This window comes from Colobus angolensis, unplaced genomic scaffold, assembly GCF_000951035.1.
Source record: "Colobus angolensis palliatus isolate OR3802 unplaced genomic scaffold, Cang.pa_1.0 Scaffold68, whole genome shotgun sequence".
Lineage (NCBI taxonomy): Eukaryota > Metazoa > Chordata > Mammalia > Primates > Cercopithecidae > Colobus > Colobus angolensis.
This window is the reverse complement of record NW_012120487.1, coordinates 7,151,109-7,168,624: the sequence shown is the minus strand read 5'-3', so window position 1 is coordinate 7,168,624 and position 17,516 is coordinate 7,151,109. Positions and strand designations below refer to the sequence as shown.

The 17,516-nt window shown below is 42.7% G+C and overlaps 1 protein-coding gene and 1 pseudogene across 1 annotated transcript in view; one reads left to right on the top strand and one right to left on the bottom strand.

The window, feature by feature from the left end:
- Positions 1 to 652: 652 nt before the first annotated feature.
- Positions 653 to 5,817, top strand: LOC105500747 (annotated as a pseudogene).
- Positions 5,818 to 12,373: 6,556 nt separating this feature from the next.
- Positions 12,374 to 17,516, bottom strand: part of LRRC42 (leucine rich repeat containing 42) — a 25,030-nt gene continuing 19,887 nt past the window's right edge. The window contains exons 8-9 of the mRNA XM_011926322.1: positions 14,478 to 14,562; positions 12,374 to 12,877 (exon numbers count right to left, since the gene is read on the bottom strand). Of these exons, the coding sequence (XP_011781712.1) occupies positions 12,603 to 12,877; positions 14,478 to 14,562 (360 nt within the window). The 3' untranslated portion in view covers positions 12,374 to 12,602. The remainder of the gene's footprint in view (positions 12,878 to 14,477; positions 14,563 to 17,516) is intronic.

Here is a 17,516-nt window from a genome sequence, read left to right as displayed (position 1 = left end):
ACCTCATGAGCCTTATGTAGCATTATTTTTTAAAAATAAAATACATCACAATAGTCTTTTTGACCATTTTCCAAAACCCTTCAAGATGACAAAGAAATCTGGTAAGTGTTAGATATTCCTAAGTCTGGAAGGGACCTTAAAGGTCATGGAATCCAACCCCGACCTGAGGTTTGGATCATCTGTGTACCAGCCCTGCCAAATAATCACCCAGCCTCTGCACACTTCTGAACACAAGGGCCTTGCTACTCCTCTTGGCTGCTGGGATTTTAGAAAATTCCCTCTGCTACTGAATCCACTCTGTCTTGCTTTAATTAGTCCTGGATCCAGAAAACATACCTGTTCCCTCTGCCCTAGGAAAGCCCTTCCTCTGAAAACAATTGATCATCTCCCCGAGGCCTCTCAAGTTGCAGAGTCCCAAGCTCTTTGGCTTGGGACTGGGATTTGGCTGTTCCTCCCGGGATCCAGGTTTTCAAGCACCTGAGCAAACCTCCCTGAACAGCTGCATGTGGCTGCCGTCATTCTCCTACCGCTTGGTTTCCGTTTGCTCCTTGGGGGCCACCGCTTTCCCAAAGGGCAAGGACTGATGCAGCCTGGAGCTTGGTGGCCAGAGACCGCTCTCATTCTCCTGGCTTGTTCCTTGTAGCATATGAACATGTGTCGTGCTACGGGCTTCCTGATATTAAAACGGCTTTCTTCTCTGGGAGGTTCTTCTCTGCCCACCTCTTCAACTCCAAATCAAATGACTGGTGTCTGCGGGTCTCCTTTACCTGCTCTGGACCAGGAGGCGGTGCTGAACAGTCCTTGGCTTCTTGGGACGCTCCCCTCTCCAGGTTTCCATAAGGCTGCACTGTCCTGTTTCCTCTTTCTTTGAACATTTCTTCTCAGTTGCCTTTTCCTCTGCCTCATTTTTTTTTTTTTTTTTAAGATAGGGTGTCACTCTGTCACCCAAGCTGGAACACAGTGGCACGATCACGGCTCACTGCAGTCTCAACCTCCAGGGCTCAGGTGATCCTCCCACCTCAGCTTCCCGAGTAGCTGGGACTACAGGCGCTCACCATCACACCCAGCTAATTTTTGTATTTTTTGTAGAGATGAGGTTTCACCATGTCGCCCAAGCTGGTCTCGAACTCCTGGCTCAAATGATCCCCCCACCTCAGTCTCCCAAAGTGCTGGGATTGCAGGCGTGAACCACCGTGCGCTGCCTGCCACCCTTTCAATATTGCCATTCTCAGGGGCTCCACCCTCCGCCATCTGCTCACTGCATTCTATTTCAGTGTTTCCTAACTTAGAGGGGATATTTTCTCCCCTTTGAGAATGTGATAATGACTGTAGATCCTCTCTACAGAGTGGGGAAAAAAAACAACCAAACGTGCAATATTTTGCCTACAATTCCAGGTTCTTAACACAAAGCCTATTTCTCCTTCCTGATTTTAGTCTCACCCTAGCTTCTTCCCAATCTCTCTCTGACCCATAGCTCTCTTGACCCTCAGATGAACAGATCAATAGTCAATGCCAAGGCCCCTTTGTTCTGTCACCAAGCTCCCTAGAAGCAGAGTCTGTGTTGTTTATTATGGAGCTTCATCACTGAGCAGAGGGCCTCACTGGTAACAGGAGCTCAGCCACATGCTGAGGGAATGGTCACCTGTCATTGCCATCCCTCCTCCATCCTCTGCCTCACATCAGATCTCAACTGGCTCCTCACAGGTCCCCTCCAGGTCAGCTTCCACCTGGTAGCAGAGGCACCCTTCTGAAACACAGTTCCCTGTCTCCCCTGCTTGGAGTCCTTGAGGGCTCCCTGTGACTTCCAGGATAAAGGGCATCTCTAAAAGGGGTCCCCTGCTACTGCTCTTGCTTCACTGCTCAGCTCTCTCCAACACCCCTCAGCTCCAGCCACCTGGAACTCCCGAGGGTCTCACGTGCAGAGATGCTGTCCCTGCTTCCCATAATCCTGGGCCTGAAGTGTCTGACCCCTCTCTTCTTGGCTTTGCTAATCCATACTCATCCTTCAAAACTCACTCAGGCATCACTATCTTTTGGGAAGCATGTCCTGCCTCACAGCTCTCAGTTACCCATTTTAATATTCCTCCGCTGTGGATCCACAGTTCCCAAAGCACACCCCACACACAGCACTGGTCCCACGCTACATTGTATGTGGGAAGTCACTTGTCTGTTCCCTGCCTGAGGGCAGAGACCCTGTCTTATTTGCTTTGCCTAACAGAGCCCACAGTAGGTGCCTAATAATTATTTGCTCCATGAGGGACAGGATGAATACATCAGCAAGGATTATTCAGAGAAACAGAATCAATAGAGAGTATCTGTGTATATGTACCTAGATCTATAACCTATCTATAATCTATATCTAAACATATACATAGAGAGAGGTAGGGAGAGAGACATTTATTTTAAGGAATTGACCCATGCAGTTGTGGGGGCCTAGCAAGTCTGAAATCTGCAGGGCAGATCAATAGGATGGCAATTCCAGCAGGAGTTGTTGCTGAAGTCTTGAATTCAAAGGCAGTCAGGAGGCAGAATTCCTTCTTCTTTAGGGGACTTGTCTTTTCTCTTAAGATACTCAACGGACTGGATGACTCCCATATTTTGGAGGGTAATCTGCTTTACTCAAAGTCCACTGGTTTAAAAGTTAAGCTCATCTGAAAAATATTTTCACAGCAGCATTTTGGACTGGTGTTTGACCAAACAACTGGGCACTGTATCCTAGCCAACTAGACACATAAGATGAACTATCACAATGAGTAAACTTCTCTCTGAGCCTCAGCTTCTCCATTTGTAAAATGAAGAGCTATGAGAATATTCAAAGATTCCACTAAGGAATAGTTATAATTAGATAACTTCTGGATTACACTTTATAATTTAATGCACTTTCACCATATTGTATCATTTAATTTCTATAACAATTCTATCAAGCAAGTTTGTTATTGTCTTTTTTTTAGTTTTTTTTCTTTTTTTTTTTTTTGAGATAGAGCTTTGCTCTTATTGCCCAGACTGGAGTGCAATGGCACGATCTCGGTTGACTGCAACAAACCCCGCCTCCCAGGTTCAAGCAATTCTCCTGCCTCAGTCTCTTGAGTAGCTGGGATTACAGGAGTGTGCCACCCCACCTAGCTAATTTTTGTACTTTTTTAATAGAGATGGGGTTTCACCCAGGCTGGTCTCGAACTCCTGACCTCAAGTGATCTGCCTGCCTTGTCCTCCCAAAGTGCTGGGATTGCAGGAGTGAGTCACCACAACCAGCCTATTTCTTTTTTAAGAGACAGGGTCTCTGTTGCCCAGGCTGGAGCGCAGTGGCACCTACTTAGTTCACTGTCTCAAACTCCTGGGCTCAAGCAATCCTCTCTCCTCAGCCTTCTGAGTAGTAACTGGGACTACAGGAGCGTGCCACCACACCTGGATAATTTTTTTGTATGTGTGGAGACAGGGCCTCACTAGGTTGGCCAGGCTGGTCTCAAACTCCTGGCCTCAAGTGATCCTCTTGTCTTGGCCTCCCAAAGTGCTGGGATTATAGGTGTTAGCCACCATACCCGGACTTTTTTTTTTGTGCTCCTCACTTCCCAGTCAGTTGGGTGGCCGGGGAGAGGCGCTGTCTTCTTTTTTATAGCTGAGGAAACCAAAGCCCACAGAAGGGAAGAGATTTGTTGGCAAGTGGAAGAATCTGGACTAGAGCCTGGATTTTCCAATTCCAGTCTCAGGCTGATCCTTCTGGGCCTGAAGAACCATCTTTGAAAGCTGAGGCCAGGAGGGAGTTGCTGGGAGCAGGAAGCAGAGGACACCTCTACTACAGAAACTCAAGAGGAAAACTACAACAGCAGGAAGTCCAAGTGGGCCTGGTCAGGCCAACCTAGGAATTCCACGATGTAATTTCTTTTCTCCAATTGAGAGAATACAAGTATGGCCAGGGCTCAGCACCCAGTGTATTAAGGACTCCTAACTTGGGGTTCATGATAACTCATAAAAAATATGGCAAAAGATACATTTTAAAGGTGGTCAGAAAAGCTGGGCCATTGATCTTTACTCACCAGGAGTCATGTAGCACTTACCATTGCCAGAATATTCTCTTACAAACCTATTCCAAAGCTACACCTTCATGGCTCTCCCAAAACAAAGCTGCAAAAAGACTTTCAGAGGAGAGATTAGAAACAGAGCAAGGCCTTCTAGTAAGACATTCTATTTATTTTGACTTGCTATTACCTCTGTCTACTTACAGGATTCCAGAGGAGCAAAGCTAAGTTTAACATTAAAACTCAGTGTTAATGGAGTAGGGAGTAGGGATTAGGGAGAATCTCAAACCAGAAAAAAATCTGCAAGTCAACTCTGCAAAATCTGTCAAGAAGCTCTCAGTCCCATATTGAACTTGAGTTGGAAGAGGCAAGTCTGGTCTCAAAATGGAGGTAAAACCGCCACCTGTTGACCCCAGCCCGGCTCCAGCCATCATCATCACTGCTGGAGGAGGGCCATGATCCAAATGAACCACAGCATTTGAGAAAACTGTTTATTGGTGGTCTGAGCTTTGAAACTAATGATGATAGTTTAAGAGAACATTTTGAGAAATGGGGCACACTCACGGACTGTGTGGCAATGAGACTCCCAAACAAAACGTTCCAGGGGCTTTGGTTTTGTGACTTGTTCTTGTGTTGAAGAGGTGGATGCAGCAATGTGTGCTCAACCAGACAAGGTTGATGGGCGTGTAGTCAAACCAAAGAGAGCTGTTTCCAGAGAGGATTCTGTAAAGCCTGGCGCCCATCTAACAGTGAAGAACATTTTTGTTGGTGGTATTAAAGAAGATACAGAAGAATATAATTTGAGAGAACTACTTTGAAAAGTATGGCAAGATTGAAACCACAGAAGTTATGGAAGACAGGCAGAGTGGAAAAAAGAGAGGATTTGCTTTTGCAGCTTTTGATGATCATGATACAGTTGATAAAATTGTTGTTCAGAAATACCACATTATTAATGGGCATACTTGTGAAGTGCAAAAGGCCCTTTCTAAACAAGAGATGCAGTCTGCTGGATCTCAGAGAGGTCGTGGAGGTGGATCTGGCAATTTTATTGTAGAGGAAACTTTGGAGGTGGTGGAGGTAATTTTGGCCGTGGTGGAAACTTTGGTGGAAGAGGAGGCTATGGTGGTGGAGGTGGTGGCAGCAGAGGTAGTTATGGAGGAGGTGATGGTAGATATAATGGATTTGGAGGTGATGGTGGCAACTATGGCGGTGGTCCTGGTTATAGTAGAGGGGGCTATGGTCATGATGGACCAGGATGTGGAAACCAAGGTGGTGGATATGGTGGCGGTGGTGGAGGATATAATGGGTACAATGAAGGAGGAAATTTTGGCGGTGGTAACTATGGTGGTGGTGGGAACTATAATGATTTTGGAAATTACAGTGGACAACAGCAATCAAATTATGGACCCATGAAAGGGGGCAGTTTTGGTGGAAGAAGCTTGGGCATTCCCTATGGTGGTGGTTATGAATCTGGTGGTGGAAGTGGTGGATATGGTAGCAGAAGGTTCTAAAAACAGCAGAAAAGGGCTACAGCTCTTAGCAGGAGAGAGAGCAAGGAGTTATCAGGAAAGCTGCAGGTTACTTTGAGACAGTCACACCAAATGCATTAGAGGAACTGTAAAAATCTGCCACAGAAGGAACGATGATCCACAGTCAGAAAAGTTACTGCAGCTTAAACAGGAAACCCTTCTTGTTCAGGACTGTCATAGCCACAGTTTGCACAAAGTGCAGCTATTGATTAATGCCATGTAGTGTCAATTAGATGTACATTCCTGAGGTCTTTCATCTGTCGTAGCTTTGTCTTTTTCTTTTCATTACATCAGGTATATTGCCCTGTAAATTGTGGTAGTGGTACCAGGAATAAAAAATTAAGGAATTTTTAACTTAAAAAAACAACCTGTTAAGAAGCCAAATGTCCCAAGCACTTCATGACTGGAAAAGCTAATGGCTGGCTCTTTAACACTCCGTGGGCTTTCCCATTCTCCTGCATTTTCCTTCTGCCTGGAGGCTTTGTCGGAGAATCCATTTCCTTGCCTTTTTTAGGTTCTAGAGGCCACTGCATTTTCTGTCTCTTGGCTTCTTCAGTGTGTCACTTGAACCTCTTGCTTCCATCTTCGTATCTCTATTTTTTTTTTTTTTCGGGGAGAGACAAGGTCTCACTCTGTCACCCAGGCTAGAGTGCTGTGGTGTGATCATTGTTCACTGCAGCCTTGAACTCCTGGGCTCAAGTGATCCTCTTGCCTCAGCCTCCTGAGTACCTAGCACTATAGGTATACACCATCATGCTTGGTTAATTAAAAAAATTCTTTTTTGTATAAACAGGGTCTTGCTATGTTGTTCAGGCTGGTCTCAAACTCCTAACCTTAAGCGATCCTTCCTACTTGGCCCCTCAAAGCATTGAGATTACGGATATGAGCACATCTCCTACCTTTTTTTTTTTAAAGAGACGAGGTCTCTGTTGTCTAGGCTGGAGTGCAGTGGCACAATTATAGCTCACTGTAGCCTCCAAGTGCTGGACTCAAGCAATCCTCCCTGCTTAGCCTCCAGAGTAGCTGGGACTACAGGTACACGCCTCCACACCTGGCTAAATTTTTTATTTTTATCTTTGTAGAGATGGGATCTCGCTATGTTGCCCAGGCTGGTCTCAAACTCCTGGCTTCAAGTGATCCTCCTGCCTCGACCTCCCAAAGTACTGGGGTTACAGGCATGAGCCACCACTCCTGGCCCATCTCCTGGCCCATTTACTATTGACTTTGATCCTCCCGCCTCCCTAAGGGTCTATGTGAATATACTGAACCCATCTAGATAATCCAGGATAATCTCTCTTCAAGATCCTTAATTTAATCTCACACACGAAGTCCCTGTTGCTGTGTAACATATCCACAGGTTCTGTGGATTATGGCATGGACATTGGGGGCCATTATTCACCCAAACACAATGGGTAATGAGTACATGGGGGTTTGTTCTACTTTTGAATATGTCTGAATAAAAATTATGAAAGAAAACCTTCTTTTGACCCCAAGACCTGTTATTACCAGAATTTTGAATTTTTACTCCCTTAACTAGTAAAACTTCCTGAACATTTTCTGCAGTTCTTGTCTCCACTTCCTTGTCTCCCATTCTCTTTAAGCTACATCCAGTCAGGCTTTTAACTTTCATCTCTCCACCCAACCCAGTCAAGGCCACCAACTCCAACTCACCTCTTCTAATAGTCATTCACTACTCACTTCTTGTTGAAACATTTACATTTCTAAGTTTATATTAAACGCTCTCCTGGGTTTAATCTTCAACCTCAACATCTACTGCTCTCTGCCTGATCTTAAGTGTGGGAAGGATTGAGGCCCAGTCTCAGGCCCTCTACTTGTCTTTCTTTCTGTCTCTTGAATGTGCCAAACATTTCCCACCTTGACTTTTGCACGCTTCTTTCCTTCCCTGAGACCCTTCTCCTCTAGATGTGTGCATTATCAGCTCCTTCTTATCATACTTCTCAGCTCAAATGTCACTTCCCGAGAGGCCTTCTGTAACCCCCAAGTTAATTAAAAATCTAAATTAACTTTCCATAACTCCCAATATCCCATTACCCTATTCCATTTTCTTTACTTATCGCTATGTGAACTTAGCTTCTTGATTGACTGTTCTGTTCACTTAACTTTGTGTCTGTCTCACCCTGTGCTCTTTAAAGGCAAATACTGTATTTTGTCTTGTTCATTGCTGAGTCCCTAGCACCTGGTACATGTTAAGTGTTCAACAGATACATGTTCAAATAAACTGATGAATGGCTGAGTTTTTTTAAAATGAATAAATGGGAAAAAAAATGGCCTGATATCAGATTCTTAAGTAATTCTCATAAACTAAAAGATTCTGATTCAGGCCAGGCACGGTGGTTCATGCCTGTAATCCCAGCACTTTGGGAGGCTGAGGTGGAAGGATCACCTGAGGTCAGGAGTTCGAGACCAGCCTGCCCAACATGGTGAAACCCCGTATCTACTAAAAATACAAAAATTAGCCAGGTGTGGTGGCAGGTACCTGTAATCCCAGCTATTCAGGAGGCAGGAGCAGGAGAATCACTTGAACCCAGGAAGCGGGGGTTGTAGTGAGCTGGGATTGCATCACTGCACTCCAGCGTGGGCAACAGAGCAAGACTCCATATCAAATAAATAAATAATAAATACGAGATTCTGATTCAATAAACATGGGTGGGGTCTAAGAATTTTCATTTTAACAAATACCACAGAAAACTCTGGGGCAGGGGTTCACAGAACATGCTTTTGAGAAACACTGATTTATTCATTTTTGTAAGCATTATGTAGGTAGGCAGCATAGTTTTAAGGAGGTATGAGGATTTTCAGAATTGAGTCACTTTGCAAAGTTCGTAATGATTCAGTAAGTAAATTCTAAGGAAGAAACAAATTCTAATTTTAAAAAACAGCCTATCCTCACATGTAAGTTACACAAACACACAAATTACCCTATCTATTGTATACTGGTCATAAATTCTTAGCCTTCATCTCAGTCATGAAAACAAAGCCTAGACTTCTATAACTCTGTTTCAAAAAATGAACTGCTCAGACCAAAACAAGAAATATTTGTTTAAAGGAATCACCAGCAGAGAAAAATGTGCTTCTTGAAAAAAGGATTGAAGAAAATGAAATCTTAGCTTTAAAAGTATACTGTGTTGATAAAAGAGAAGTGAGTACAAGTTGCTCTTAAGGGGTAAATGTGGAAGGAAGATTTGCCTTCCACAGTGATCAAAATGGGCGGATGTTTGAAGAGTAATTCCAGATGCTACTTGTTAACATGGCATTGCACCACAGGCAACAGTGGAGTCAGGTGGTGGTGGTATTGGTATGCATGAGGGGGTGATCAAATTAGACTCTGGTTTGATGAACAATACATGCCAACTTTGACAAGTAAAGCCAGCTGTTGATTGGCATTTGGAATTTGGCAAGGAGTGCTACTGTCCACTGAAAATGATTTTTTTTTTTTTTTTTTTTTTAAAGATGGAGTCTTGCTGCCTGTTGCCCAGGATGGAATGCAGTGGCGCAATCTTGGCTCACTACAACTTCTGCCTACTGGGTTCAAGCAATTCTCCTGCCTCAGCCTCCCGAGCCTCTGGGATTAAAGGCACCCACCGCCATGCCTGGCTAATTTTTGTATTTTTAGTAGAGACGGGGTTTCACCATGTTGTCCAGGCTGGTCTTGAACTCCTGTCCTAAAGTGATCCGCCCGCCTTTGCCTCCCAAAGTGCTGGGATTACAGGCGTGAGGCACTGTGCCCGGCCTCAAATGGTATTTTAAAACTCTACTTTGTTACAGAGAAAATCAATCTACACTGTATTTGCTTTTTCATTTTATAAATGTCAGAAATCAGAGCTTTTGATATGATCCTGGGTAATGGCCCACCTTTACAGAGGTAGTACCTTGCCTAGCTCAGAGTAGCAATTAACACATACTATATCTAAGGTCTACCTTTATTAAAATCCTGGTTAAACAGAAAACCACAGACTACATGTTCTTACTTATAAGTGGGAGCTAAACACTGAGTACACATGGATATGAAGAAGGGAACCACAGACACTGGGTGCCTGTTGACAGTGTTATAGCTAGTACCAGTGACATAGTTAGTACCTATTGGGTACTAACTATGCTTATTACCTGGGTGATGAAGTAATCTATACACCAATCCCCTATGAGACGCAAGTTACCTATGTGACAAATCGCCACAAGTACCCTTGAGCCTAAAAGTTAAAAAACAATAAAAATAATGAATAAATAATAAATAAAATCCTGGTTAAACTCCAGAGCACTTGCAAATGTCAAACTAACGTTGTCAATTTCTTGAGGTATTTTCTCCCTTCCTTTTACTTGCCAGTAACTCTTGCTTTTAGCTCACGTTTTAAAGATGAATATGGTCTAGAGCGGTCCTGTCCAGTAAAAATATAATGCAATCACACATGCAAGCCATGAATGTGATTTTAAACTTTCTAGTAGCCATATGAGAAAAATAGAAACAGGTGAAATTATTTTAAGTTAGCATTTTAACATGTAACCAGTATTTCAAAATGGAGACATTTTTCTTTTCTTTTTTTTTTTTGAGACGGAGTCTTGCTCTGTCACCAGGCTGGAGTGCAGTGGCACAATCTCGGCTCACTGCAACCTCCGCCTCCCAGGTTCAAGTGATTCTTCTGCCTCAGCCTCCCGAGTAGCTGGGATTACAGGCACATGCCACCAAACCTGGCTAATTTTTTGTATTTTTAGTAGAGATGGGGTTTTACCATATTAGCCAGGATGGTCTCGATCTCCTGACCTCGTGATCTGCCCACCTCGGCCTCCGAAAGTGCTGGGATTACAGGCATGAACCACCATGTCCCCGACCGAAACATTTTTCATTCAAACTTTTGGATACTAAATCTTTGATATCCGATATCCAGTGTGTATTTTATAGCACATCTCAATTTGGACTAGCCACATTTCGAGTATTTAATAGCTACATGTAGCTAGGAGCTACATATTGGACAGTAAAGGTCTAGAGTGTGTAGTCCACAAATTAGAGGCACTTTCAAAATATTTCTGCTCATAGACAATGTATCTGATCACCCAAAAACTTACAAGATGAATGTTGTTTTCACGCCTGCTACCACAACACCTATTCTGCAGCATATGGATCAAGGAGTAATTTCAACTTTCAGGTCTTATTATTAAATATGTTTCATAAAGCAATAGCTGCCATAGAGTGACTCCTCCAATGGATCTGGACAACGTAAATAAGTAAATTAAAAACCTCTTGGAGGCCAGGTGAGTGGCTCATGCGTATAATCCTAGGACTTTGGGAGCTGAGGTGGGCAGACCTCCTGAACCCAGGAAACCAGCCTGGGCAACATGGTGAGACCTCATCCCTACAAAAAACACAAAAATCAGCCAGGTGTGATGGCATGCGCCTGTAGTCCCAGCTACTTGGGAGGCTGAGGTGGGAGGACCACCTGAACCCAGGAGGTAGAGGCTGCAGTGAGCTGTGATCACACCACTGCACTCCAGCCTGGGCAACAGAACAAGACCCTGTCTCAAAAAACAAAACTAAACTAAACTTTCCCTCCTGGAAAAGATTCACCATTCTAGATGCCATTAAGAACATTTGTGATTCATAGGAAGAGGTCAAAGTATCAACATTAGGCCGGGTGTGGTGGCTCACTCCTATAATCCTAGCACTTTCGGAGGCTGAGGCATGGATCACTTGAGATCAGGAGTTCAAGACCAGCCTGGTCAATATGGTGAAACCCCATCTCTCCTAAAAATATAAAAATTAGCCAGGCATGGTGGCATGTACCTGTAATCCCAGCTACTTGGGAGGTTGAGGCAGGAGAATCACTTGAACCCAGGAGACAGAGGTTGCAGTGAGCCGAGATCATGCCACTGCACTCCAGCCGGGGCCACAGAGTAAGACTCTGTCTCAAAAAAAAAAAAAGTCAACATTAACAAAGGTTTGGAAGAAGTTGAATCCAACCCTCATGGATGACTTTGAGGGGTTCAAAACTTCAGTGGAGGAAGAAACTGCAGATGTGGTAGAAATAGCAAGAAAGCTAGAAGTGGAGCCTGAAGACAGGACTAAAATGCTGCAATCTCATGATAAAACTTGAAAGGATAAGGACTTACTTCTTATGGATGAGCAAAGAAAGTGGTTTCTTGAAATGGAATCTACTCCTGGTAAAGATGTGACCATTATTGAAATAACAAAGGATGGAGAATATTACATAGACTTAGTTGATAAAGCAGCAGCAGGGTTTGAGGGGACTGACTCCAATTTTGAAAAAAGTTCCATTGCAGGTAAAATGCTATCAAACAACATCGTGTGCTCTAGCAAAATCTTTTATGAAAGAACAGTCAATCCACGTGGCAAACTTCATTGTCTTATTTTAAGAAATTTCCACAGCCATTCCAACCTTCAGCAACCACCACCCTGATTAGTTAGCATCCATTCACCAACAAAGGAAAGACCCCCCCAGCCACCAATGAAACGACTGGAACTTGCTAAAGGCTCAGATAATTGTTAGCATTTTCCTTTTTTTTTTTTTAGCAATAAAATATTTTAAAATTAGGGTATGTACTTTTTTTTGTTTTTTGGAGGCAATGCTATTGCATATCTAATAGACTGCTATATAGTATAAACATAACTTTTATATGCACTAGGAAATGAAAAAGTCTGGTGACTCACTTTACAGTGTTTGCTTTACTGTGGTGGTCTGGAACCAAATCTGCAGTATCTCTGAGGTATGCTAAGCTGCCTTGTTAGTTCACCTGGCCTTCCATCCCAAACCAACGTGTTATTTCCTGCAGCTCCAATCTATAATCCACAAGCAGAACTTAAGGACAGCAAAAATGTTTATTTGAAAAAATTACTATGTATTGAAAATATACATTAGAAATTATTACGTACTTCCATAGCATTCCCCTCCCCCACCACAAAAGTAGAAATATCTGCTTGCTATGCTAATGCCATAGGTAAATTCAAACAAAAAGTAAATCATCCTCAGTCTCCTTTACTCAAACATTAGAGCTGGGGGCCAGAGAAAGGTCAACCTGTATCTACTAATCAATAGGAATTTAACAAGTCCCAGTCTTCCACAGCAAGACATACATATTTCTGCTTTGAAGGTTGTGAAGAGTTATTCTGTTCTGTCTCTGACTCCTCAAAAGGTCTCTTCTTGCTCTTCTTTGACTCCTGGCTTGAGATAGCTTCGTGTTTCAACACTGGCCCGTGGCAATCTGGGGCTTTCTCTTTATAGAACTGGAGTTTCTCAGAAGAGTTCATGTGGGGGTCTGCCAGGGGACACTTCAGTGGGGCTTCTGCTCGAGACCGCTTCCCATCTGTGACAGAAGTGAAGGGTGATGAGTTCACTACACTGGCATGCTAATCCCCTCATCAGTCCAGGATACCCCCAAGGATATGACAAAGGCCCAAACAGGGTGATACCTGCATTGACTGCATTTTGCCTTGAGTGCCCTGTAAGGTCGCTGTGGTATGCATGCAGGCATAGGTTGAAGGCAAAGACTCATACTACAGTTTGACAGATTTGGATTTAAATCCTAGATCTGCCTCTTCCTAAAAGTGACCGTGGGCAAGTGACTTGTCTGAAATTGAATTTTTTTTTTTTTTTGAGGCGGAGTCTTGCTCTGTCACCCGGGCTGGAGTGCCGTGGCCGGATCTCAGCTCACTGCAAGCTCCGCCTCCCGGGTTTCCGCCATTCTCCTGCCTCAGCCTCCGGAGTAGCTGGGACTACAGGCGCCCGCCACCTCGCCCGGCTAGTTTTTTGTATTTTTAGTAGAGACAGGGTTTCACCGTGTTAGCCAGGATGGTCTCGATCTCCTGACCTCGTGATCCGCCCGTCTCGGCCTCCCAAAGTGCTGGGATTACAGGCTTGAGCCACCGCGCCCGGCCGTCTGAAATTGTTTAATCACCTCTACATGGATACAAAACCTATTTCATAAGAGTAATATGAAGATAAATGAAATAATATACATAAAGTGATTAGCACAATGCTTGACACACACTAAAAGCCCCCAAAATGTTAGCCTTCATTATTTGAAATCTGGATTTGACTCTGTCTTCTAAGGGCCAAAGAGCAAACGATACAATCTATTTTACATTTTTTTGGTATGCCCTGGATTCTTACCTTGCACCTTTATATTTTCTTCACTTTGATTTAATCAATTCCTTCTCTTTTAAAATCATGATAAAATATACATAACATAAAGTTTACCATTTGAGCCATTTTTAAGTGTACAGTCAGCGGTATTAAGGACATTCACATTGTTGTGTAATCATCACCATCCATCTCCAGAACTCTTTTTACCTTGTACAAATGAAACTCTGTATGTACTAAACAATAACTCCCTATTCCTGCCTGTGCCACCCCCGCCTCCCTAGTCACCACCACCATTCTGCTTGTTCTATGAATCTAACTATTCTAGGTACCTTATACAAGAACAATCACACAGTATTTGTCCTTTTGTGACTAGCTTATTTTGTTTAGCATAACATCTTGCAGGCTCATCCACGTTGTGTCAAAGTTTCCTTACTTTTAAAGCCTCAAATACATTGTACGTATATTTCACATTTTGTTTATCCATTTATCTGTTGATGGACACCTGGGCTGATTCCAACTTCTGGCTACACTTAATTCCTTTTTCATCTTCTGTATTCTATCTACTTTTGTACCACCACAAATCTTTTTCGGAACAAGATAGTACATAAGTAAGTAATTTTAAAAAGCTGTCTTCCTGGTGTTGATGCTCAAAGCTAAGTGTGAACTTACGCCGTAAGCTATGCTAAGGGAATACAAGTCTTGGTGATCATAAATAAGCCAATACTACCATAATTAATTTTTCCAAGGAGGGAAAACAGGTAAAACTGCTTTAAGGATGCAAATAAAGGGCAAAAAACTTCAAAGGAAAGGGAGTTTCTCACAGAAGCGCTGAGCTGCCGTTCTAGGCTCTGAGGTTTCCCGTGGCTTCACAGCTTCCGCAGTCACACGCTCCCACTGCAGAACGATCTGAAATGTATTTGGAAAGATTTGAATCCAAACAAAATCTCGAGATTTTAATCTCAAGCCTTTCTTGTTCCCCCTTTTTCCCTCTCCATAAACACAAACACCTCTGGAAAATTTTACTTCAGATGCCTGGTGATAAGAATAAGAACCAAGTCAAGTCTGAGTTTTCTGTTCTAATGCAGGAGTTGAGTCAGAATGCAAACACATTGGATACATGTATCTGCATGACTAAGGGAAATCTATAAAGCTGATTTCCCTATTTTCATCTTTATTCCAAGCTGGACATAAATTACATATCCTTAAACTAAATACTAAAACTTAAAACTTTAGTCGTAACACTTTCCACACATTTCTAGACTTACTCTCGTACCTTAAAATACTCCAATTATAACTCAAACTCTTGTATGTAAAACATCCATGTTTCTATACTCTCATAACATATCATGATCAGTTTTTACTTTTTAAACTGTTACAAATATATTTTTATTATAAGCTGCTACCAATTCTTTTAGAAATAAGTGGCTGGGCCCGGTGGCTCATGCCTGTAATCCCAGCACTTTGGGAGGCTGAGGTGGAAGGATCACCTGAGGTCAGGAGTTCGAGACCAGCCTGCCCAACATGGTGAAACCCCGTATCTACTAAAAATACAAAAATTAGCCAGGTGTGGTGGCAGGTACCTGTAATCCCAGCTATTCAGGAGGCAGGAGCAGGAGAATCACTTGAACCCAGGAAGCGGGGGTTGTAGTGAGCTGGGATTGCATCACTGCACTCCAGCGTGGGCAACAGAGCAAGACTCCATATCAAATAAATAAATAATAAATACGAGATTCTGATTCAATAAACATGGGTGGGGTCTAAGAATTTTCATTTTAACAAATACCACAGAAAACTCTGGGGCAGGGGTTCACAGAACATGCTTTTGAGAAACACTGATTTATTCATTTTTGTAAGCATTATGTAGGTAGGCAGCATAGTTTTAAGGAGGTATGAGGATTTTCAGAATTGAGTCACTTTGCAAAGTTCGTAATGATTCAGTAAGTAAATTCTAAGGAAGAAACAAATTCTAATTTTAAAAAACAGCCTATCCTCACATGTAAGTTACACAAACACACAAATTACCCTATCTATTGTATACTGGTCATAAATTCTTAGCCTTCATCTCAGTCATGAAAACAAAGCCTAGACTTCTATAACTCTGTTTCAAAAAATGAACTGCTCAGACCAAAACAAGAAATATTTGTTTAAAGGAATCACCAGCAGAGAAAAATGTGCTTCTTGAAAAAAGGATTGAAGAAAATGAAATCTTAGCTTTAAAAGTATACTGTGTTGATAAAAGAGAAGTGAGTACAAGTTGCTCTTAAGGGGTAAATGTGGAAGGAAGATTTGCCTTCCACAGTGATCAAAATGGGCGGATGTTTGAAGAGTAATTCCAGATGCTACTTGTTAACATGGCATTGCACCACAGGCAACAGTGGAGTCAGGTGGTGGTGGTATTGGTATGCATGAGGGGGTGATCAAATTAGACTCTGGTTTGATGAACAATACATGCCAACTTTGACAAGTAAAGCCAGCTGTTGATTGGCATTTGGAATTTGGCAAGGAGTGCTACTGTCCACTGAAAATGATTTTTTTTTTTTTTTTTTTTTTAAAGATGGAGTCTTGCTGCCTGTTGCCCAGGATGGAATGCAGTGGCGCAATCTTGGCTCACTACAACTTCTGCCTACTGGGTTCAAGCAATTCTCCTGCCTCAGCCTCCCGAGCCTCTGGGATTAAAGGCACCCACCGCCATGCCTGGCTAATTTTTGTATTTTTAGTAGAGACGGGGTTTCACCATGTTGTCCAGGCTGGTCTTGAACTCCTGTCCTAAAGTGATCCGCCCGCCTTTGCCTCCCAAAGTGCTGGGATTACAGGCGTGAGGCACTGTGCCCGGCCTCAAATGGTATTTTAAAACTCTACTTTGTTACAGAGAAAATCAATCTACACTGTATTTGCTTTTTCATTTTATAAATGTCAGAAATCAGAGCTTTTGATATGATCCTGGGTAATGGCCCACCTTTACAGAGGTAGTACCTTGCCTAGCTCAGAGTAGCAATTAACACATACTATATCTAAGGTCTACCTTTATTAAAATCCTGGTTAAACAGAAAACCACAGACTACATGTTCTTACTTATAAGTGGGAGCTAAACACTGAGTACACATGGATATGAAGAAGGGAACCACAGACACTGGGTGCCTGTTGACAGTGTTATAGCTAGTACCAGTGACATAGTTAGTACCTATTGGGTACTAACTATGCTTATTACCTGGGTGATGAAGTAATCTATACACCAATCCCCTATGAGACGCAAGTTACCTATGTGACAAATCGCCACAAGTACCCTTGAGCCTAAAAGTTAAAAAACAATAAAAATAATGAATAAATAATAAATAAAATCCTGGTTAAACTCCAGAGCACTTGCAAATGTCAAACTAACGTTGTCAATTTCTTGAGGTATCTCCCTTCCTTTTACTTGCCAGTAACTCTTGCTTTTAGCTCACGTTTTAAAGATGAATATGGTCTAGAGCGGTCCTGTCCAGTAAAAATATAATGCAATCACACATGCAAGCCATGAATGTGATTTTAAACTTTCTAGTAGCCATATGAGAAAAATAGAAACAGGTGAAATTATTTTAAGTTAGCATTTTAACATGTAACCAGTATTTCAAAATGGAGACATTTTTCTTTTCTTTTTTTTTTTTGAGACGGAGTCTTGCTCTGTCACCAGGCTGGAGTGCAGTGGCACAATCTCGGCTCACTGCAACCTCCGCCTCCCAGGTTCAAGTGATTCTTCTGCCTCAGCCTCCCGAGTAGCTGGGATTACAGGCACATGCCACCAAACCTGGCTAATTTTTTGTATTTTTAGTAGAGATGGGGTTTTACCATATTAGCCAGGATGGTCTCGATCTCCTGACCTC